This window comes from Telmatherina bonti, assembly GCF_933228915.1.
Source record: "Telmatherina bonti genome assembly, chromosome: 22".
NCBI classification, from domain to species: domain Eukaryota; kingdom Metazoa; phylum Chordata; class Actinopteri; order Atheriniformes; family Telmatherinidae; genus Telmatherina; species Telmatherina bonti.
In genome coordinates, this window is record NC_136631.1 from 16,795,507 (window position 1) to 16,820,296 (window position 24,790).

The 24,790-nt window shown below is 40.3% G+C and overlaps 1 protein-coding gene across 1 annotated transcript; it reads left to right on the forward strand.

Moving 5' to 3' along the window:
- The first annotated feature begins 2,119 nt into the window (after positions 1 to 2,119).
- btbd7 (BTB (POZ) domain containing 7) lies at positions 2,120 to 24,597 on the forward strand. Its single transcript, XM_079261861.1, has 11 exons — positions 2,120 to 2,438; positions 8,058 to 8,285; positions 12,036 to 13,178; positions 17,669 to 17,877; positions 19,038 to 19,113; positions 19,568 to 19,728; positions 19,833 to 19,976; positions 20,305 to 20,494; positions 20,645 to 20,823; positions 20,912 to 21,316; positions 21,450 to 24,597. The coding sequence occupies exons 2-11, from the start codon at positions 8,204 to 8,206 to the stop codon at positions 22,224 to 22,226; spliced, it is 3,366 nt and encodes a 1,121-aa protein (XP_079117987.1). The 5' UTR covers positions 2,120 to 2,438; positions 8,058 to 8,203; the 3' UTR covers positions 22,227 to 24,597.
- Positions 24,598 to 24,790: the final 193 nt, after the last annotated feature.

Genomic DNA, 24,790 nt, shown 5'->3' on the forward strand with positions numbered 1-24,790 from the left:
AAAGAGCAAACTATCGATTGTCAAGTTTTTAATTAAATAGTCTTTCAACTAACTAAAACAATGAATAAATAGATAAATAAATAAATAAATTTCATAGTACTGTGTAAGGTAACAGAGTAGCCGCTAGTTGGCTGCATATATACTCAATGGTAATTTAGAACTGTTAATGATAACTAATAATGACAGTCTAAAGAAATCTAAATGGCCAAAATAGACAACAAGATGCTCCATAAAAATAAAAAATACTCAAACCTTTACCCTTTCTTTCCAAAAGAAAGGTAATAGTTAACAGTGAAGATGTATGGAGTGTTTTTTAGAACGTCGGTGTCTTGGCACAAAAAGTAAGCAAATTTGTGTTTGTTTGACTATATCTCCCCTTTGAAAAAATAACTGGTGTTGCTATGTTGCTAGAGAGGCATATCAGTCACTTTTACAAGGAGGTTTAACTTGTAAGGATCCATCAGTGATATGAGCAATACTGCTAAAGATGTGAGTAGTTTTAAAATGGACATAAATTCCCCACTGTGACAAAGTAAAAGCAACACATATAGGACAATTTTATAGTCATTTTACACTAACAGTGACCTCAGTAGCATGTATAAGATCAATACCACAACAGTTTGGCATCTCCTCCTCGCGGTCAAGGTCATTCCATCTTTTCCACTCCCAAACTCTGAGTTTCTTTATGATGATCCAAATTCTTTTGGGAAGAGTGTTGTTATCCTTGAGGATGTAGATGGGTCAAGATGCAGGAGATATTAAATGGTGTTTGAGCAGGAAATTCTGTCACAAATATGCATAAATCTTATGTTAATTATCTGGTACGCTGGTATTATATGCACAAACTGATAATCAATACTAGAGAAACTGTTAAGATGCTTGTTGATCCTGTATCACTTGGCAGGAAATTAAGCAGGTCATGTCCTTTAAATATCGGAGTTTTTATTCTTCATATTGAACTAGGTTGGTGAATATATGTTTCTAATGTTTGCTTTTAGGCTTAGACTGTTTTTCAGTTTAAAAAAATACTTTTCTACAGAAAACAATTGAATCAGTTCTTCAATACCGCATCACAAAGTAGTTTTGTAATCTTACTGTGAAACCAAAAGCACAGATTTTTATTTTTTATATTTACTTTTTAATTATTGAATTGATGAGGAATTATTACTATTATTTTTATTTTCTTCCATAGTATGTATATGTATGTGTACGTGGGTGTATGTAGGTATGTACATATATTTTCTTTTCTTATCTTCTTTCATTCGTTCGTTCGTTCAAAAATAAATAAATTAAAACTAAAACTAAACTAAAGTTATTTTTACCCCACACTTATTGTTTTAACTTACCTATATTATCACTGAATTGAATATTTAAAGTTAACTTTTATTCTGAATTTCATTACTTTTGCTGCTGTATTTGTTTTTGTTTTTGTTCTACTGAGTATCCAAGATATACCTCATTGTGACAATGACTAATATAGCTTTCCAACAACATATAATGCAATAATGAAAAAAAAGTTTTAAAAAAAAAATGGGGGGGGGGAGAAATGGTCGACTTTTATTACTCTTTTAAGCTAAGTTTATGATATTAAGATTCTGTTCTGAAGTACAAACAAGTTCTTTCCCCACAATCACTCAAATTTTTCAGCTGAAAAATAAAAAGGAAGACAGCTGGCACTTATCCATCACAATGATTACTGCCACCAATAAATCACTAGAGGGCGCTCGCAAATGAATTATTGCACAACCTGCTATGAGTCCTGACGGGCCTTGTAACCAGTCAGCTTACGACTTAGACATTGTCAAGTTAACAGAAGCTACGGAAACAAAGTTGCGGGTTTTTTGTTTGGGTTTTTTTTTTTTTTTTTTGCGTCAAACGTTAAGGGAAAACAAGGTTTCTGGGTTTTTTAGGTTGAACTTCTATTACATTCTTTCTCAGCAGGTCAATACTTACATAAAACTTCCAATTAACATTTTCATTGTGAGATTTAAAAGGACCGTGATGCTTGTGTTACATTAAAGAATACCCATGAGTCAAACCTTTTATTGTGAAAGTCACCAACGGGAAATCAGGTTGCATTTAAACTACCTTGAAATCAGTAGCTTTGGGATAGGCCATAATAACCACCCAACAAGGCGTTGTGCTACTATGAGGGAAATACCGAACCGAACCGAGAGTAAATACGGTTTTGGTTTAGTTTTAGGCCAAGATACAGGCTAAAAATTCACCGGAATGTCGATGCAAGTGGAAATTACGACATTTTGCGGATTTAATGTGGATGTTGACGTCGACCCGTGCGTAATGAGCAGAGTTGGAAAAAGAAGGTGTTGAGCTGCATTTTTTTTCTTCCTCTGCCACAGACAAGTTTGATCGGAGTATTGCCGAAACTACGAGGTAATACGAAGAAAAACAATGGCCACGAAGCTCTTCACTTTCCGGTAAGTATCTTTTAAATGCTGTCTTTTCAACAGTTGCTTTGCATCCTGCTCCAAGTAAATTTCCGTTTCCGAGAGGTAAAGTCAAAGCGACACAGAGATAGCTTACCATAGCCTCTGAGGATATGCTACTAATTACAGGGTTGTGCTGATTCTGGCTGGGCTGTCGCCAAATATTTGGACCTAACTTTCCATTTTTATCAGTTGGGAGAAATAATCCTCTCAATCTCTTTCCTCTTAAAAGCACGTTTAACCTCTGCTTCTGTGAAGCAGCGATAGCCCACCGGTAGCCTAAGGAGCAACAATAGCTCAGCGATCATAATAGGCTAACAAAGCCTTTACAAATTATTGATTTTCTTTATACAAGGGCCACGGAACAGGATTTCCTCTTCTGTTTTGTATGGTGAGATCGTTGAAAAAGTTTAGTATGAATCCAGATCTTCACTTTGCAGATCGACCGACATGTTGCTGGTTATTTTCTGTTAAAAGAGTTGCTGAGAGGCAAGCATATACTCTGTCATTGCAATCTGCATGTGTACTAATGTTTAAAAAAAACTGTGTAAAAGTCAAGTTTTTTTTACTTTTTTTATTTGCAGTAATAAGATCATAACTAGTGTGTATTTGATGATTTGTAATTGCTTTCTGCATGTTTTGCATTATGAAAGCATCTTTTTTCATACTTAATTATTAATCCATCTAAATAATCCTTTTGCAAAGTGAGTTCTCCAAGTGTGTGAGATGCAAGTTGGTGTCACTAAATCTTTAAGTGGTGAGGAGCCATATGCGGACTGTGATAATCCTTCTGTAATCTCACTGAAATTGTGGCCACACTCAGCAGTCAGTTAGCCCAGTCCTGAAAAAGTTGACCTGAGAGTGTTTGTCTGTCTTATCCTTAAAAAAAAATCCTCTCTCACAGAGGTTTCTAATTTGTATCAGGTTAAGTATTTAAGTGCTCCAAGGATGTATAATGACGTATAATTATCAGAGCTACATCTTTAGAAGTCCATACCTGACAAGAAAGACTGAACTTGCAATAACTTGCCACAGAATAACAGAGTTGGTTGGACCTTGGCCTGAATGCTGTTTACACTGGTCAGTTGAATGAAGAGCACAACAGGAGCATTGATAACCCCACTTAAAATAAGCACTCATTGTTTCCTGAGAGGCCCTGCGATGGACTGGCGAGCTGTCCAGGATGTACCCTGCCTGTCGCCCAAAGCCAGCTGGGATAGGCTCCAGCTTCCCCGCGACCCAGAATTGGATTAAGCGGTTCAGAAAATGAATGAATGAATGAATGTTTCCTGAGAGGACATTCATTGTCTGAAGATCAACTGTGGGGCTGTGTTTGTGTAGTTATTTAACTGGAGCGTCTTTTCTGTATAGAAAAGATTTACTTTGTTCCTTGTTGGTTGCATTAACACCTACAGCTTGACATTTATCTGTCCAGTCTTTGCCCCATGTAAATTCATTTATAGCCAAAGATCCAAACCAAGACAATATGGTAATGCTGTTAATAAAACAATGTAGGTGGTAGGTTTGTGCATCATGGCCTCCAGAGCAAAATATAATCAGCTGACTACATAGTCAGTGAAATGTCAAATATGCACCATCACAATTTATATTGTTGGTTGACACAGGCTAATCCAGAGACTGCTCACCATGAGTCATCATCGTGGAGACTGTTGTTTCCTCTATCTGTTTCTGTCATTTCAGTGTGTCATCTGCTTTCTAGCCCGCTCCAATTCCTTTTTGTTTCATCTGGCTTTCTTAGGAAAGTGAAAAAATCTGATGGATTACTGATATTCCTGATAAGCAAAAATACAGTAGATATAAGCAACCTTTACCTCCAGTTTTTATTAATTTAGAGGACAAAATGTATTTTTTTTCCCATCCACCTTGGCTCTGTTATGGCATAGGATATGTGCCGTGAACACATCAATACCATAGAGGTAATTTTTTGTGAGATAGTTCTGGTTTCTGCTCATTGCTGCGTTTCTTTTTATGACCCTTTTATAGAGCACCTCTGATCATATCAAATATCCCTGGAGTCAAACTGTCTATAATTACTGTCTATTTTTGTACAGCTGGCTTTGCAAAGCACATAATGGCAAACTCTCCCCACTGGTCATGTAACAGGTTTTGTTGCATTTAAACAGTTTCTTCTCTTTTCCGAGGCCATATCTTTCTTTCGCTGCGTGAGTCAGAAGAGTACACATTGTGATCATTGTAGATGAAGTTAAAAATGTTAAAAGTATTGCACAAATAAAAACCCTTTCTGAAAACATTTAATTGAAGTGCTGAGTAAATGAGCTTTAAAAGAACGCTGTGGAGCTGATGCGTACTTCCCTAGAGTTTGATATGGACACTGGCTTTGTGACTGCTCCTCTTGTGCAACTTAAATTTTAAGATCTAGAGCCTAAAAAGACATCTGGCCATAATTTTGCTCACAGAGTTCACAATGAAGCTAGAGGGGGGAAAAAAATCTTATCAGCTACCACATTGCACAGACATTCTCTATATCTACAGTTCAGATATTTATGTGTTAAAAAGCAATAATTAGATTATATTTTAACCTGTTTCTTTGGATGAGTTTTGGTTTATCTGTGCTAATAATGAAACCTGCACTGTAGTGATGGGAATTTTGGATTTTTTTATACAAAAAAGTAGCCCTACATACCTATGTCTTTCATATTTTTCCAACCACGATGAGGAAATCCACATAAATGATTGATAATGTGCCCTGTAAGTCATTTGAATAATAGATCGGTCTGGTCCTTGTGGCAAGCATCTCTGTGTGGTGAAATTAGTTGGTAAATTATGCTTCTGTTTGCTACATTTTTAAAAGTAGCAGATAAATGGATTAAATAATGAAAATTATAACGTAGTTATAGAGATGTCTGCGGCAAGGTGAGCAGTTTGAAAGGGGGCATATGTCTGTGTGCGGATATGTGTGCACAGAGAGATAGGTGGGGGGAGGGAGTGTCTCCTGTCACCTCTCATTATGGACGCATAGTCCAGCTTGGCCGGCGTCTGCCTTCCCCGTCTGTGGCGCTGCCCTCCTCTGCTCAACAGAGCGGCTCACTGTTTGTGTCCAAACTGCATAAAAGTCTCTTAACGTTTGGCTTCAGAGATTTTATGGCGGAGATGCTTCTTATTGAACGGTATGACTCAGCTCTTAATGAAAATTTCTGCTATAAATGATGCTTTTCGAACTGTCCACTGCAGCTAAAGTTAAATTTGGTTCTCATTTGAATGAGTTAAAGTCGCCTAGCTGTGAAGTCACTATATTATTCAACTGATGTGTTGATTACTTTGTTTTATTCTGTTTCTGTTATCTCCTTTGAGGACCTCCACCAGCAGTGCTGCCTTTTGTAAACAAGGCAGGATATACCTCAAGGGCTTCTTCCTCTCTACTACATATTCATATTCAATTTCTAATTTTGTCTACATGGATTCCATGTGAAGAAGCCACTTATTTAAAGTAGTCTAATGAAATAAAGATTAACCAACTTTTTTTTTCTAGCTTTTCATGTGTGACTGCTGTTGACTGTTTGTGGGTGTGGAGAGGGAGGCCATGGCTTCCCATTGAACCCTTGGGGAGGTTGAGGAGTGCTGCTCTAGAAGGGCAGACATGCTGATTTATTAGTATGGTAGACAGGAAAAACTAGCAGGCTGAGATAGAACAGATCTCCAATCACACCACACTTTTCATTCTGGTCTAACAGAGAAAATAGGCAGAATACATGAGTTTTAAAGCTCCACGCTGATAATTGCATTTCCAGGTCTTTTGACATTGTTTATAAAAAGTCATATTTATACAAAGCTAACTAATGTCTAAGAGCCATGGATAATTAAAAGGCTATCCCTCCCTTTTGGAAACCAACCCACATGCTTGTGATCTTTAGCTTACTTGCTTGCCTACATGAAACCAGTTATACTCATGTTTGCAATTATTAGCTTGATTAGTTGACAGTATGTTTAGTTAATGAGATGCCCTGTTTTCTTTGAAATCATAGCCGGTGGTGAGCGTACCAGTAGCGGGAGAGAGTAGGAAGGCTACGCAGTACCGCGGCCATCGCTGCAGCTGACAAGAATGGATTAGGGTAATAACTATATGGAGCTATTTGAAGCGGCTCATTTTTTTTCCACATCTCCAACACAGCCTTTGATTTTTAGTAATATTCTTGTCACCCAACTGTTCGAATCATCAACATCTAATCAGAGACCCTTTCCTGTGAATTTACTGTCACATTAAGAGAATTATTTAAGCCTCTGTCGGGTCTGATGGTATTTTACCACAATATAGAAGAGTTTATAAAAGCTCTCTTATTATGGGCTGCATCAGTAAACCATTATTAGCGTTTTTAGTTTCTGGTTTTTGTTTTTTTCTTCTCCTGTTTAAAATTGTCCACTAAAAAAAATCTATTTATTTAAATGAGGTATATATTATTCAATTTTCGTTTAAAAAGAAAAAGTGAGAAACATATTTATCCAGTAATGCTCGACTTTCTTTGTCCTTGCTGAATGCACCACTATGCCCCAAAACAACCAGAATTTTTAAGAAAAGAAGATGATGCCTGTATTTTATGTATATACTTAAGTGCACAATGAATTTTTTTTTTCATTTATCCCAGCCAGTGATGCAGAGATAAGAACTCAGGAAACACAAGGGGGATATTATGGGTTTCTCAAAGCTGTAACTGGGGAATACTGCCTGTGTTTGGGCAAGACATTGACTGCTGAGCCATCTCTGTCCCATGGATACCAAAATGAACTGTATGCAACTATAGGAACAGTGAACGTGATAAACAGATTGAAGAACAGGCTGTGTTTGCTTTCAACATTTTCATTAACTGTGTTGATTCCCTCTGGAAGTGAAGAGTGGAAGACGGTGTTGCAGTGATGCAGTGCTTAGTCTGACTGTCCTGGCATGAACTGAGTAAAGAGGCTAGATTAGACAAGGACCTTGATACTGTATAAATAAGAGTGAGACCGTTGTACTAAGATATAAGTTTAATCAGTTGTCTCAAAAATACAAATTTTCTAATTCCTGCTTAAAACTAAACTGGAAAGACCTACAAATGATTCATTTGGCTGCAGATGTTTTGACTACAAATCTGGACAAGATGGATAAAGAGGATTATGATGTGCCTCGCGTCGGCTCCTCGTGAAAACTGCACTACATCTGCATTAGATTTGTAGTTGACAGCCAGTCAGCTTCCTGCAGGGAGGAAGAGGAAGTCTCTGTTGACTGAACTCCCCGTTGAAGATTGTAGATAATAACCTGGACACATAGTCTGCAGATGAACACTCCCTTAAAATCAAATTTCACTATTTTTTAAGACATTAGGACTGCAAAACAGCTAAGTAGTATATGATTGATCATTACACATAAATCAGTGTTGCTGATTGGATGTGATAGATGGTAATTGATGTTCCTCTGTTCAGCCTCCTTAACATTGATGCCTCTGGTCATTCATTATCTTTTACTGAGTCCATCCAGTTCAAACTCATCATGTCTTAACTCCTGTAAGATGCTGGTCAGCAACATTTAAAATCTAATCACTTTTTGACCTGATGTCTCTCTTTTCTTTGTCTGCTCTTTCATCTTTCCTCCTCCAGACATAGCAGAATGGGCCCGGGGCTCTGAGGATACATCAGAGGATCCATGCCCGACCCACTACTGAGGACTGAAAGGAATACGTAGTCTGAGCAGAATGACTCAGCAAGAGGAGGGACCCCCATGTAGCAAGTGAAGCGACGTGAGGATGGGTGCCAATGGATCCAGCTATCCACATTCATGCTCCCCACGCATAGGGGGAAATTCACAGGCCCAGCAGACTTTCATAGGTAAGTTCATTCAGAGATAAGTTTGCTCAGGTACTTGTCCTAGTTTTGGAAACAGTTTTATTTCTGAGAAACAAAAGCAAAAAAAAAAGTCAGCTTGAAATCTGTAATATTTTCTGTCAGTTTATAGTGAAATCTATATTTGTGTTGAACTATTTGAAAGCTGTTGTCATGAACCTAATTCACAACCCACTTGTGCAATAATTGCATGCTAATGAGGGTCTAGCATGGACAAAGTTGTGCTTTAAATTACATTAACCTATTTCCATGGCAACTAATGGTGCAAGAGCTCTTGAACAGGAACACTGACTCATAATTGACACAGATATATTAAAAAGCTTTACAATGTGCTTTTCTCTGCCTTATGGGCTTGATGAAAAGCAGATGAGTAAATGTGTTGTCAGATGTGTCTGATCAATCGTCAATTATCGGGTTTTTTTATCAGTGGAAATGTGTAGTGTCATAATTTTGTCTCTGGTACATGTACATGTCAAGTGCTGAGTTGTCATGTTTTTCTACACTGTTGCATGTTGACCACAGTCTGAGATTTGAAGTGATGTAAGAATTACTCCTGTCTAACGTTGAAATTGATCACATTCAAATGAATGATGCATCGTAGCGCCTCAATCTTTCAAACACCTTTTGCAACAATGAAAGTCTGCGTGTATCAAAAAACTTCCACAACACTTTAACAAGTCATCTCCATGCTGTGTAATTGTTCTGGTTAGTCACAGAACCAGCTGAATTTGCTGTGCTGGTTGGAGACACCTGGTTCAGCGCATGAGCAGAACAAATTCATGACATGGAGATGACTTATTGAAAACATAAGTCCAACCTGCTGCCATAATCTTATACTCCTCTGGTGGAACTGTATATGTTTACATGGTTTCATTAGTATTCATGGTTGCAGTAAAACCAGACTAAAAGCCGTTAGGAAGGCTTTATAAGTTGGCATTTACTGTGACAAAAAACCGGCATTTACTGCGACTTTGAAAGCTACTGAAACCACATAAACATACACTTCTGTGCCAACAAGGTTGGTGTGTTTTTAGCAGGATCTGCTGTTATGCTGCCTATCCTAACAACCAACACTGTATAACAAAACCCAACTTTAAAAAGTTAGCTTTGGCTAATTTAAGCAGTGTGGTTGACTAACTTGTTGACCTTTCCACCTCGGGAAGGCTAGTCCGATGTTTATTCTCCTTTTAGGAAGATCTGGTCATTTTGCCTTTTAAGTGCCCTTTTTCACTTTCTGCATATGCATGATCCTACATTTTTGTAAATAAAGGATTTTCCAAACTGCCAGGTTAGTAAGACTGTCACTGATCTTCTCTGGCATCTCCAACACTGTGCATTGGCTCGCGGTGAAAACGTGTTCTTATTGCACGTTGTTGCTATGTATCCCTTCCCAGTGGCTGTACTGTCAAGATGGCAGATGGTCATGGTACTTCCCTATCAGCTTACCGATTGTATGTATAAACAAATCTAAAATTCCTTGCTCATGAGAATGTGTTATATTATCAGTGGAGGTCATAATACACCAATAATAACAAACAAATAAATGCAGATTTTGACTTCAGCAACAGAAAATGTAACACAATGTCCCTTTTAAATTGAAAAGTTTCTTTTTGTTCGTGCTGTTCCCTTTTTAAATTCTGAAAAATATGGTGTTGACAGAGAAGTTGTCTCTCAAACGGTATATGTTGTGTTAGTTTGAATAATTATGTGGTTTTTTGCTGATGGTGTTTTAAACAAAGAAGAAGTTGGCTTTACGGTCCTTAGATCTTCTGCTGCAGTCCTTAGTGCTTGAGAGTTAAGAGAGCTGCTTTTAGAGATTAATTTAGTCTTTCCTGAACACAAAAAAGAAATGTTTATTTCAGTATCAGAATTACTTGGGGTTTCAGTTTTCGTGGACTATTAATTCAAAATGAAAGTACTGTTTAAGAAGCCAAATTATAACAGAAGCTCCTGGGACCTATTTGGTTTCCTTTGAGCTGTGGAGCTGCTCGGTGGAGCTGGTCTGGGCCATCGATGATTTAAAGTGCCAGAATGATTACTATGTGGGTCACACTGACTGATGCAGAGAATGTAAGGCAGAGAGGATCTCCTTGGCAAAGCTGCCTCTGACGTACAAGTCCTGCATCTCAAGCCAGAGATAACTGCCGCTTAGTGTAATTGATTGGGCCTAAATATGAAAAATTACTGAAGTTCATAGAGGAGTTCAAAGCAGGAAAAACTTATAATTGGTTCAAGTCCAAGAAGAACCATAGTTTATTGTAAAACAATAGAAAAAAGGTTCCTTTTTTCTTTTATTTTAAACAAGATTCAAGTGCTTAGCTGGGTTTGGGGGAATACATGCTTTGCTCAGCAGAGTTGAACGCATCACATGGCGTTGCAGAAACAACTGTTTCTATACAGCTGACCTGCACAGGTAAACTTGTGTTCGTTCAGGAAGTTAATCTTTCATCAGAAAGTAGAGCTGCACAATATATCGCTTCAGCATCGTCAATGCAATGTTCACATGGGCAATAGTCACGCTGAAGGGCCTGCAATGTAGGCAAATGAACTCAACATTTTCTCATAAATTACAAGGAAACCTCACAAACAAACCTCATGGTGAAACACAGTTTGAAGATTGTAGAACAAAACATTTAGCCAGTATCTAGCGTAATCAGATATAATAAGAACCACTGTAAAATACAGAAAATAACTATATGTATGAGATTTACAAAAAGAGGTGAGATCAGTGCAGGTTATTGTCAACAAGATGGAAGGAGTACAGCAGAGCTTTTAGTGCTATTTCACTCATCTTTCTGTATTTTCTCAGATCACAATATAAATTGCAGGGTTAGAAAATATTACTGTCAATTTTTTCAAAATTATCCAGGCCTATGAGAAAGCCATTTTTAATGTTTTGTTCTGGTGTTTTGATGGTTTATAAAAATGGGGAAAATTATGTGCTTTCTTATCTTTTTAAAGTAAAATGAAAATGCAGCATCTTCAGCAGATGCATCTCAACATTAATACAATTTTAATTGACTTTAAAAGAATGAAAACTTGGTAGTGTCAAAGATTAAGACCCCTTTCTACCTGTCTTGATATTGACTTTATTTACTTTACTTTATCTTTGTGTGATTCAAACAATCAAATTATTAAAAATGACAGAACACCCAAACCGAGTGGGAGAAGTGAGCAACTTGCTATCTGCAAGTAAAGCTTTTATCTAACAAGCAGGGAAATCTGTTAAAAAAACAAAAAAGCTGTGAGGGCTTCCAGCACATAAATGTGGCTGCTCAGAATCTTATTAAGATGTAGCAGTTTAGGGAAACTAGAAAACAACAAAACTTTTTCCTGTAAAACATGTCTGCAAGGAAGAAAATAAATGCCACCACATATTGTTCCCAATGCAAATGAGCTACAGGAATGTTTAATTGATCAATAGTTCAGGGCTGCACAGTTAAACATTGCAGCAGTAATGCAGAGACAAGGTGTTTGTGTTAGTGATCTTGTTTCATAGCAGCGGCCTTGTCTTAAAATGAATGTGCAAACTCTTTAATCAAGAGTTCAGAAAAAGATCCAAGATCTGTGGAAGGGATGTCAATATGTGGGGAGGTTATACATGTACGTGACAAAAATAACAGTTTTTATTATTAGGAAATAGTCCCTTTAAAAAAAAAAACAAAAAAACGTTTGTAGTGGTACATTAAAGACTTCTTTGCTCATTTAAGCCAACTTGCATGTTTTGTATTCCAGGAACCTCGTCCTACTCTCAACAGGGATATGGCTGGGAATCGAAGCTGTATAGCCTGGAGCACGGCCATGAGCGTCCCACAGACAGGAAAAAGAAGAGTCTTGGTCTGGCGACCCTCAAACGGAGGTTCATCAAAAGGAGGAAGTCCAACCGCTCTGCAGATCATGCGCGACAGATGCGTGAGCTTCTGTCAGGGTGGGACGTTCGTGACACAAATGCACTGGTTGAGGAATACGAAGGAACAGCAGCCCTCAAGGAGCTGAGTTTCCAGGCCAGCCTGGCACGTGCTGAGGCTCCCAGCTTGCAGCGGGATCTGGCTGCCCTCTACCAGCACAAGTACTGCACTGATGTAGACCTTATCTTCCAAGGTACCTGCTTTCCAGCTCATAGGGCCATTTTGGCTGCCCGCTGCCCCTTTTTCAAGACTTTGCTGTCCTCATCTCCCGGTTATGGAGCAGAGGTTCTCATGGACATTGAGACAGCTGGCATCGATGTTCCCATGTTTTCTGCCCTCCTTCATTACTTGTACACTGGGGAGTTTGGGGTGGGTGGAGCAGAGGACACAAGGCTGCAAAATGTGGATGTACTGGTTCAGCTAAGTGAGGAGTTTGGTACGCCCAACTCCCTGGAGGCAGACATGAAGGGCTTGTTTGACTACATGTGCTACTACGACGCTCTGCTCAGCTTCTCCTCAGACTCTGAGATGATAGAAAGCTGTAATGAGAGAGGGGCTGTAGCTGCAGCACCAGCAGGGGGCTCAGGAGGCAGCGGGGCCCCAGCGACCCCAGATGAGGACCTAAGAGCACACAAGGCTATCCTCTCAGCACGTTCCCCTTTCTTTAGGAACCTTTTGCAGAGACGTATTCGCACAGGAGAGGAAATGACAGAGCGCACGTTGCAGACACCCACCCGAATAGTCTTGGATGAGTCCATCATCCCACGGAAATACGTGCAGGTTATCCTCCACTGCATGTACACAGATGTCGTGGAGCTAGGGCTGGTGCTCCGTGGCAGCCCCTCAGCTGGTAGCCTCGGTGAGGTGCAAGCCCTTGTTTCAGGAGGCCGTGGTGCCAGCACACGTACTGAGGAGGCCATGGAGCTGTACCATATCGCCCTGTTCTTGGAGTTCAACATGCTGGCTCAAGGTAAGTCATAATTACACATAAATAGATATTAAAACATCTCTTTTATATGTTGGAATATAACATTACATTTCATGCTGAATTAATTTTACTGGACTATTGTTTTGTCATATTCTAATAGATGATTTCTTTTTTTTATTGTGTTAAAAGTAAACATCATAGTCACTTGTAATGTTTTGATCAATTTGCTGAGTTTGTTGCCTACATGTACTTTTTGAGCAGAGTGTGCTGCACAATTTTTAGTGGTTTCATTCCTTTATAATTCCTTCCTTCCTGTTCACTGACTACACAAGTCTCGGTGCTGCCAAGGTCTCAACCGCAAATTGCTAAAAACCCTCAACACTGACTGTGATAATGTAGTGAAACAGCCTTGATCATGAATTTCAAAGCCAATTTGCCTGTCCAGTTTGTCATAATTATAGTGTCTGTTTCTATGACTCAGTACTGTGAGCTGTGGTTTGTGATTTTAATGCCTTACAAGACTCAAATCTACTGTGTAATCTCTCCTTTTGTGCATTCATGTTGCTGTCTGATGTCCTGTGACTTGATATTTTCTCTTCAATATAGCTATGCAGATCAAACCCGAGTCAATCAGTGTTGCTGACTGTGAGAGTACCAATGCTTGCAGGGACATATCGATATAAGCTGGGGGGGGTTTGTATGTGTCTGAGGGAGCAGATGACTTACTGTCTGGTATAAAAAAGTGCATCTGAGCATCTGTCAACACTTAATTGCTGGTCTATCTTTACCTCAGATTACACTGTCTTTTTGATTTCTGCCACTCTTTCACGGTGACCCCTGTAACACACCAAGGGTTAACACCACTCTGACTTTGGCCTGCTGTTGTGTGGCGCACAACTGCTCTAAAGTGACATGTCTGACCACTGTGCAGATTTAATCCCATCAAGCAAAATAAATATTTGACTCAATATGCAATATAGAATACATGTAGCCGATTGTTTCTTCTTTATTCACCTGGACTGCTAATGGCCAGCCTATTATCACGTTGCAGATCTAAAGATGCATTGTTAGTGTGTCTCTAGATGTATTACCTGCTAGTAAACCCTAAATCCATAATGGACTAAGGCATGGTAATGGCACTTAGTTTTTCAAAGTGGTGATAAGAGATGTATTAAATGATTTTTTACAATGGGGTTCCATTGTAAATCCAGTAAATACACCAAACTGCACTCTGCAGTAGTTTCTTGTGCTTTGTGCTTTTTATTTGATTCTTTGTGAATAAGTTTCAACTGAGACACACTATATACTCAGATGTTTTATCCTCTATATGTGTGTCATGTCAATAATGATGCATGAAGTCCTTCAAAAGAACAGGATCCATCCAACGTAGCTGCTACTTGTTCTGCGTTGACTGAATAGTTGAAAATCAATTGACTTTATAAGATCTGTGCATATCTGTGATCTAGACAGCACTGAGCATGAATACCATCCACACAGCTGATTAGAAACCACCTCTCACACTCAAGCATAGGGTGTCACTCTCAGGGTCATTCTGGTCACTTAAACCAGCAAGCAGGCAAATGATGTCATCCCCACACACCATCACCTCCTCTTCCCTCCCACCCGCTCTCCACAAGCTCCTACTCTAGGGTATTTTTATCCCATCTGCTCTGTTTCCTTCTGTTCTGTTCAGATCAAATAAGTTCCCATGAAACCTCAGTGTGGAATGTAGTGAGATAGTTGAGGCTGGCCCGGTGGTATTATGTTAGTCTTTTCAGCTATTTTGTAAATCCTCTTCTTTTTTAAAAAAAAAAAAAAAAAAAAAAAAAAAAACTTATTTGCTTTTTTTTTTTTTTTTTTTCTTCGTAAGCCCTGAACCATCGGGGCTCTTTTGAAGATGACACAGTCTTGTTTATAAAACTGGGATTTTTTTGTATGTGTGTTTTAAATGTCCAGAAGAGAGGTGTCTCACAGCCCTTTGGATAATAAACAAAGACAGTTAATATATATTATTATCATTATTATCATTATTATTATTATTATTATTAGTATTATATCAGTAAAGCATTGATACCATATTTCAAAGCAACTGACAGATCGGCAGACGCATGATGAACGGTCAGGTCCATCATTAGCAGTAGTATTGAAATATGAAACATCTCACAGACTGTAAAAGATTTTATATTTAAAAAAAAGACATAAAAACGGCTCGGGGCAGAGCCCTGCTGTTTAAGGGGTTACATGTCAAGTCCTCCAGCCTATTGTGGACTAACTGTGAAACTAGAACTTTGTCTGAGTCCATCCTGCTGCTTCAAACACCAGCCACTGCGAGCTCTGTTCAGGAGTCGACATAGAGGCTTATATCAGGGATTTCATATGGAAGAAGCCCTCTAATCTGTCAGTCTACCTCCTTATGTGGTTCTTTACTGCTTCCCTCTGATGATATGAATTTCTGGCTGTGAGGGTTAAGGTAGAGCATATTAATTCTCAAGACACGCATCCCTTTATGACTGCAGCTCACTCCAATGATGGTCTGTATTAAAAGCCTTATTAATTTTTTAAGTGCATGGTAGAGCTAGCTTGGTTTGTGTGGTGCCTTCTTTCCCTTCATGCCGGCTGCCTGACCGGCGCTTTCAGTGCCCTATCTTGTTATTTGATTGTGTTGATTGAAGTCCCAGTTCTTGGGTAATCACCAGACATTATTTATATACACAGCTTTGTTTACATGCCATTGAGTGCAGCTGATGTTTTAAGTGGCTTCGGAAACTTTGTGCTCCATAAACAGTGATTCAAATAAAAGAAGAGAAATGAAAAATGCAAGACAAAATATGTATCCCACTCCACACACACACACACACACACGCACAAAGTATTGAGCTTAGTTTTGCTGTCCCCGCTGTTCTGTTGATATTCTTGTCAGTCGCTAAGCTCCTGCAAAATTTGGTGTGCCACCTGTGGAGCAAAGGAAGGAGAGTTGGTGTTAGATATAATGCAAATACATATCTCCACCTTATAATGAAAGTGCTGTTTTTAAAGACTCTCACTATGATTTCTAATGGGCTAAAAGGCAACAGAACTGATTGTTTTCCAGCGCCACCTCCCCCAAATGAGTGATGACCTGCTTCTGTGGCATAGCTCTCTTTTTGCTTTCAGATGAGGGCAAAGATGCAAAGGTGAAAGGCTTCAATCGGTTGAAACACTTTCCAGGAGACCAAGCACATGAACCAGTGAAAGGATGAGACAGTGTTGGGAATTTATTCCGTTTCCTGTCTGTTTTATGGCAGATATACAAGCTTAAGTGCATGGACTACGTTTCAGGATTATCTGTCTTCTTAATGATGCAGACACTGATGGTCCTCGCTTTGTATTCCTCTAGCTTGTCATTACAAATAAGGATAGTCAAAGAGGAAAGTGGATCTAAGTGTGCATGCATGTGTGATGCATGTATTTAGTAAATTATTGCTTATGTTTTGATCTTTAAAATATGTGTATATTGCTGGGATGGAGATAAAGCTTTAAAACTCAAAGGCAATCTCTTGGGGCATCTCTCGCAAGTCTGGTGTCCAATTTCCCAGGGTGTATGTTCAAAGTAATGGTTTGGGGCCAGAAGGGAAGCTTAGATTTTCTTTTTTAAGATAAGATTTTCCCAGAGGAGCAATGCTACTGGTTCAGCCATGACCTGATAGACATGATGGCCTGGAATGAGGAACTTAGTAAGCTTGTGTTTCAGCTCAAAGCAGCACTTCTGACTTTACAGCAATTGATTTCTGTTTTGGATTGAACTATAAATATCAAGGAATAACTTTCCAAAGAAGCACTGAAGCTCAGACTCGTTGGGGATTGGCATAAATGTGCCTGTCCGAACCAATCAAAGGTTTAATGTGAATGGACGTTGGTGAGGTTAATTTTGCCTAAATGGATCCCTCTAAGAGTTAGTGTTGCTTTGAGTGCCAGTGTTGGCTGAATTTGCAAAGCATAGTTCTTTCTTGAATGGCCTGAGCAGCAGGTACATAATTCTCTAAGCCTTCTGTGGCTTTTTAATGCATTTTTGATTTATGCACACAAGTGTGTACACATTTGCAAGTGTGTGTGTGTGCTGGCACACTGGCAGCACATTTCTTCAGGCTGCCGTGTTTACTTAACACGGTGAAGGGAAGGCAGCTTGAGACTGAAACACATCAAGGTATCAAAGGCATTTCTGTGGGCTGGTGTGTTGCAGGGTAAAGCCACTGCCTGCTGTTTCTGGTATGCGCTCTGATTTAGGAAGCGCAGCATGGTGGATGTGGGGGCTACTAGAAGAAGACTCCCTGGGTCAATGAAAAAGACAAAACTATTAATGGTTTGCTGGTGGCACATTTTGAAATTTACTGGCCAAGTAATTCTGGTTTGTTTTTATTGTTTGTGCTGAATTTTGCATTTCTTGCTTTTGTGTCTGGCTTGTTTTTTTGTTTTTTTTTCTCTATCGCGCACATTGAGGGACTGCATTGGATGTCAGGGTTTAAGTTGCTATTCTGTCTCATTGACCCTCACAGGATGTGAAGACATTGTTGTGGAAAGCTTGTCTCTGGACTCTCTCGTACCCATCCTGAAGTGGAGTTCCCAGCCATATGGCTCTAAGTGGGTCCACAGGCAGGCCATGCATTTCCTCTGCGAGGAGTTCAGTCAGGTTGTCTCTTCTGATGTTCTCTATGAGCTCAGCAAAGAACACCTTCTCAACGCAATACAGTCTGACTACCTACAGGTAAGGAAGCACCACCTGTTAGTTTGTTGCCATCCTCTGTGTCCTATGAGCCTATGATTTCTGCTGTGTGGAAAATGTGGACAGAATTGCAGAATTTGACATTAAAAATGGAATATAACTTAAAATATCATGGAATTTGCTCAATATAATTGTGCGATCTGCTTGCCCTGGTAATCTAAGAGCTCAGTGTCTGAGCCAAATGAACAAGAAAAGCAAGACATGAAACATATTCTGTTCGCTACAGCCTCTTGTCTGTTTGACGTCACCTCCATTTTCAGGGCTCAAGTATTCTGTATTTGTATTTATTTTGATCTCCATTAGCTGCTGAATTACAGCTATTAGTCTCCCCTGGAAAGTCAGTGATGGCTAAGAGGCCTAAAGAAACTCCAAAGTTGTCCAAAAATGTAAAAATGCCACAAGTGTCTCAAAAAAAATGGAAAAGCTGCCTCCATTTTTTTTTACAGTGTTACAAACTAGAAGCCTCACTAGAAAATGAGCAGTGTATATCAAACTTACTTACCACTAGTGTTTTCGCTGCAGCTGGAGGCTGTGCCAAAGGCGATCTGTGAAAAACTATCAATCCATGTCGACAAAACTATTTACATATCAAAAATAACAAAAACATTTCATAGGGGTTGAACCATGTAGACAGTTTCAGCGCCTGACTTGTTTACAGTGAAGACTTGGTGTAAAGCCTGCACACATACAGTATGCTGTTACACTAGTCTCAGTCCCGTACTGACACACCGCGCTCATGTTTGGCTTGTACACGTGCGTACTGTCACTTCAGAGTTGACACACACTGTTCCTGGGAGGGAAATACTTTCAAGCTGAGAACCTAGTCAAAACTGAGTTTCATGTGCACTGCCAGCTGACTCAGGCAACAGATCAGATGGAGGAGGTGAAATGCTGTAATTCAACTGCATAGACAAAGCAGCCAGGCCTGAGCTTTACTGGGACACAGCCTGAACATGTTGCATTTTCACAGTATCTTCATTTAACAGCTTCCCAGCTCTGCTCTCTACATCTACCCTTGTCCTAATAATAATTCTGTCTCTGTCTTTCTCTCTGTCCTACATCTCTCTCTCTCTCTCTCTCTCTCTCTCTCTCTCTCTCTCTCTCTCTCTCTCTCTCTCTCTATGCCTTGGTTTCATTCACAGGCGAGTGAACAGGACATTCTCAAGTATGTTGTTAAGTGGGGTGAGCAGCAGCTTATTAAGAGGATGGCAGACAGGGGTAAGATAATACATTCTATAATTACCCTCTCAACAGCCCCCCTAATTGCTCTGAGGAAATTGCCCACTTACCGGAGCCCCCAAAATGCACTTAAAAGAAAAAAGAATTAGCTAACTTAACCTTAGAAATGACATCTATGAAAAGTGGCTTCGTACTCATACTCATTTGTCATGTCATTGTCTGCCCTTACCGAATGATAAATATGGTTTTCTGTAGGATCCATGGTCAAGGGTATTAGTCCTAATATTGCAAGGGTCAGCTACCTGCTTCAGATGAACTATGCTGCAAGCTTTGTTCAGCTACGTCTTGTTGCATTGAACTTGTCAGCTTATGGATAAAAAAAATTGCCAGGAGATCACAGACTTAATAAATTTAAAAGCTTAATCATAGTTGCACAAACAATAAGTGTTGCATTAAAATGCTGCCATTTTCTGTTCCTGCCTTTGTTAATCAGAGCCCAACCTGTTGAGCGGGACAGCCCACAGTGTTAACAAGAGAGGAGTGAAAAGGAGAGATCTGGATGTGGAGGAGCTAAAGGAGATCCTGTCTCCCCTCCTGCCCTTCATCCGGACTGAGCACATCTTGCCTCCCAACAGTGACGTCCTTGCCGACGCAGTCAGTACTCCCTCTTTTCACCTGCTGTGTTTGTACGAGTGTGTCAGAGTCACTGTGACCTTCACAGCCTGAGCATTGATCCATGTTGTTGTCACTCTTCACAGCTTAAGAGAGGTTTGATAAGCACCCCTCCTTCAGACATGCTCCCCACAGCCGAAGGGGGGAAAGCCAATGCCTGGTTACGTCAGAAGAACGCAGGCATTTATGTGCGTCCTCGTCTCTTCTCTCCTTACGTGGAGGAAGCTAAGGTGAGACTCACCTGAGAAGGAGCTCTGACATCTTACAACAATCTATGTCCAGTTGCTGCATTTCATTCTTACATTTTGTATTCAGTAATGTCTACAATATAATCACCTCCATCATCATGACTGAAATTAGTTTTATGCCTACTTGCAAATTTTCCTAATAACTTACAGACCTTACCAGGACCATGAATATTAATTAACATTTCCTTAGACCAGAGAGAGCCGTTATTAAATGAAGTGTCAGTTAAGTGGAACAAATTTGCAGAATGTACTCCGTGTCCTTGAGTTGCCCATAGTTTTTCCTTTTTTCCCCCCTTTTACATGTCTCCAGTCTGTGCTTGATGAAATGATGGTGGAGCAGACAGACCTGGTGCGTTTACGACTAGTGCGCATGTCCAACGTTCCAGACACACTGTACATGGTGAACAATGCTGTGCCTCAGTGCTGTCATATGATCAACCACCAGCAAATAGCAGTCAACTCCAGCACTGCTCCATCCGTTGTAGCAAATGAAATTCCAGGTGGGAGATTCTTAAACATGTTCTACAAAATGAAGTGTGTGACGTTTATAAGATGAACGCCAACGTCGACGTTGGAATCAGTGAGCTTTTGGGCAACTAAGTTACAGCGAAACAATAAAAAAACATGTATTTGTTGCTTTTTTTTTCCAGTCCCTTCGCTATCTGTAGTAAAAGATATGATCCGGAGGCTGCATGAACTGAGACACACAGAGCAGGTCCAGAGAGCTTATGCCCTCAACTGTGGTGAGGGAGCCACAGTCAGCTATGAGCTGCAGCTACGGGTTCTGAGGGAGTTTGGCCTGGCAGATGGAGCCACTGAACTGCTCCAGGTAAAAGAGGATGTGACACGAGGAGACACAGACAGCCTAACACTTTAAAAAAAATTATGCCAACATTTTCCTTTTTTTTTCTTTCCAGAACCCATATAAGTTCTTTCCAGATGAGCGGTTTGGAGATGAGAGTCCAATTCTGGCCTTGCGCCAGGTGGGTCGTTGTCGGGTGAACAGCAGTCCAGCCATGGATAGCATGTTCACAGAGTTGGAAGGGGTATCAGGCTTCCACCCACCCCTACCTCCTCCACCTCCTCCGTACCACCCTCCTGCCACACCCAGTCATGCTCAGCTCAAGGGTGCCTGGCGACCTCGTGTGCCCATGCCGACCCCAACCCGATCCTTCTCCTATCCCTGTAACCGCACTCTGATTCAGCGCCATGCAGTCACTAAGCATGGCAGCTCAGAGTACTCCTCTGTGCCCAGGCCCCAGCCCCCAGACTGCACCAACCCCCAGGCTATGGGTCGAACTTTGCTTTCAGACCAGCAAGCGGTGAGTTAGTTATCTGGACTTGTGCAACATTATTTTTTGTAAATGTATGCAAATGTTGCTTCATGTCTTTTGATAACAATTTTCCTGTCAGACAGATTACATTACCCTATCTGTACCTGTTTTGTTTTTGCAGATGGGCATGGAGCCTGTTAGGAGGGAGTTCATGCCTGACATTGCGCTTGGTGTCTCAGTCATGTCCCTGAGGGAGCAACACATGTCAGAGATGGATAGGGAAGGCCCTCACAGCCCCATGGGCCCATCGAGCCACCACCTGCCACATGGACCCTGTCCCTCAGCTCATCTAAGCCACGGTCATGGTCCTGGACATGGCCACGCTTGCAAAAGACATGCTCCTGAACCTAAACTGGAGGCTCAAGCTGAGTTTCCTGACCTATACGACTTCTCCTGTCGACCTGCAACCCCGACCTCCTCTCATCCTTTGCCCTCCTTCGCAGGACCAGATCTCTACAGCCACAGCTGTAACCCATCAAGCTCTTATCCCCCCCCTTATGTTTCTGATTCTCAGCCCCAGGGCCACACACAGGGACGGACTGCCCCAGACCCTCTACGACTGGATGTCCTCAGTATAAAATCCCAGAGGCATGATGGAGTCCTTGCCAGCCCCTCTGGGGCTCAGCCTAGGATGGGACATATCCCTAAGGGGCGATCAAATGAGACGGACCTGACTCACGGATTAGGCCATTTACGGTCCCCAAGTGGAAATATGGACAGCTATGAAGACAGGCACATAGGACCTAGAGGTGCCCCAGAAGAAATGGTTCTGGCTGGAGAGTCGTCTGGGCCAGGGCCCCACCAACAGCCTCACAGAAACAGTGTCAGTGAGGAGCTTGTCAGAGACCGCAGGTCACCCAGCAAACCTGACTACCCTTATAAGAAGTCTGCACTTTAACCCCAGTTCAGGACCATGGGGTTGAGTTAAGAAAAGGGAAAAAGTGATGAGTGGCTGCCTATCAAAGCAGACGGCAAAGCACTAAATGTGTACCTGTGTGTATGTATGTTCAAGAGGAGAAAAGGGGTTGTAAATGGTTGCTATTTATAGACTGTCCTTTTGTCCTACCTCTATCACACTGTGCTATCCATCACACAGTCAAGAGTTGGAGATATTGGTGAGCTATCGATCCAAGTCTGCTTAGTCCTGCTGGTTTTGAGGATTACTGGGAATCTTCTGTGAGGGAATAATCTCATTTGACTTTAAGAAAGGTTGAAAATGCTGTGTGAATTCTGCAAGAGGACGTCAAAATATTACAACAGCTCAGTTATGAATTGATGATTGAACATTTTTTTCTTTTTTTAGAACAGGATTATAGGATAAGAATATTAGTTTACACATTTGAACAGTGGCACACAACCTGAGGCAAAGGATACAGATTAAGTCATGAAAATTGTATGTAAATATGTCAGGCTGTTTTCTTTGCTGCCATGACTTGTATTGCCGTTTCTTTGTTCATTTCTAAATTGACCCACCTGACTAGAGTTTCGCTCATAGCCCTGGTTCTGCACTGCTGATGAGACTTTGTCACACAATGCAGCAATTGGATCTGACAGGAAGTAGGTCATCATTCTCCGGTAACTGAGTCTGATAATGGTCTCGGGCGTTAACTGTTAAAGCCTTTTCTTTTTCGGGTAAAGGCAGAAGCTTGCCGTTTTCAGCCGGGTGGGGCGGCAAGGAGTGGGAAGTTAACACAGATTTCATTGCTGTCTCGCATGTTGACTGATATACAGCGATCAAACAGATTGCTCGGGATTTGTTGCTCTGGCAGCTGGAGTAGAACTGTGTGTGCGCGTTATATCTATGTGCAAGTATAACCTTTATACACACAGGTGTTTAAGACAATCTCAGTACTGTAACACTCCCATCTGGTCAGGTCTGTTTGTACATATCAGAGTGTGAGGTAATTAACCTGTCTTTGGCAGAGTGCAGTGCTCATTGTATTCCATTTTGCTTTGTTTACCATCAAGTGATCAGATCTAAACCCTTAACATGTGTGTAGAATATTCAGCTTTACCTACTTTATTCAGTCCAGTACAATATCATTGTCTAGCAGCCTCTTTTATTCACTTGTTTGATACTTTTCTCTAGACATGCATTTTTCCTGGTTGGTGGTCACAAATTTCACTTAATCCCAATATTAAAACAATGTGTAAACATCAGGCCTCCATTTTCACCCCTTCACAGGAAATTGTGGATATGCATAGGCAGCGTTGATATTGTTACATATGCTGCTCAAGACCCTCTTCAGCTGTAGCTGCACAGCCCTGCATTACAAAAGCTTGTTACAGCCTGTAAACAACCTCACGTTCGAGTGTTTTATCATTGCACTGTAGGAGCCATGCGTTAATTAGCTGGAGGGAAAAAGTAGAAATGACTCAGACAAAAGCAAACCTATGTTGAAGAAAAGATGGTGATATCTGGCTCATATCTCCAATGGAATTGTATATAATAAATTCCATATGTTCTTGTTTTTTAAAAAAATAGTTTATCACATTTTAGTGGTTGTTGAAGGTCTGTGTTTTTACTGTTGTGGACAACACTGTGTACTTGTCTTTGTCATGAAATCTCAAAGAATATGTGGTTAAACCTTAAACACAAGATTGTGTCTCAGAATCAAGTTTTTGGGGTTTTTTTCCCCTTAAATGTTACGCATTTAGAGCATTGTTCACTACAGTAGTTAATGTGGATTGCCATGTTGGTAGAGATGCTCCCCCCCCCCCCATTTTTTTTTTTTAAAACTTTAAATTTAACAGTAACATGTAAGCATCTGAAGATATCTGCTTGCTGCTTTGCAGTGATGAGGTTGCCAAGCAGAAAAATCATTTTTCCATCCAAGTTGCTTCATGGGGAAAAAATGCAAAACTCTTGATTCTTCCCCACGTAGATTTAGTTTAGTTTTTTTTTTTTTTTGTCTAAATGGAATTGTCCTGGAAAAAGTCCTTGTTTTTCTTTTTGCTCTAGAGGAGTCAGTGCCTTCCCCTGCCTGCGGCTGGGCTTTTATTGGAGTGACTTTGATGTCTATGCAAGCTCTTTTCTACCAGCTTACCAGCCTGCATCAAGTAGTTCTTCAAAATCTCATGTAGCTCGTTTTGTGTACAGTATTATTTAGCACCTTTTTGAGACTGAACCAACTGAAATGTGTGATTGCTTGTGCTGAATTGTAACAGGTACCTTGTACTTGTATCATAGAAACCACGTCTGTAGATTGATAAGTTGCATTTAGTTTCACTGAATCTATTTTTCTACTGTTGCCTCAAAAAGTGCATAACAGTGGTCAAGTTGGGCATCCTCAAAATAAACTGTTTGTTATAACTGTTTGATGTTGATTTCTCAGTTGAGGTTGTTTATTTTATCTGGAAAATCTGTATTAAGTGATATTTTGCATTGTTTAAAAAAAAAACAAACAGCAAAGGCATTAAATTCAACCAAAACTACATTCAACATGTTTCTTTATCAAAACA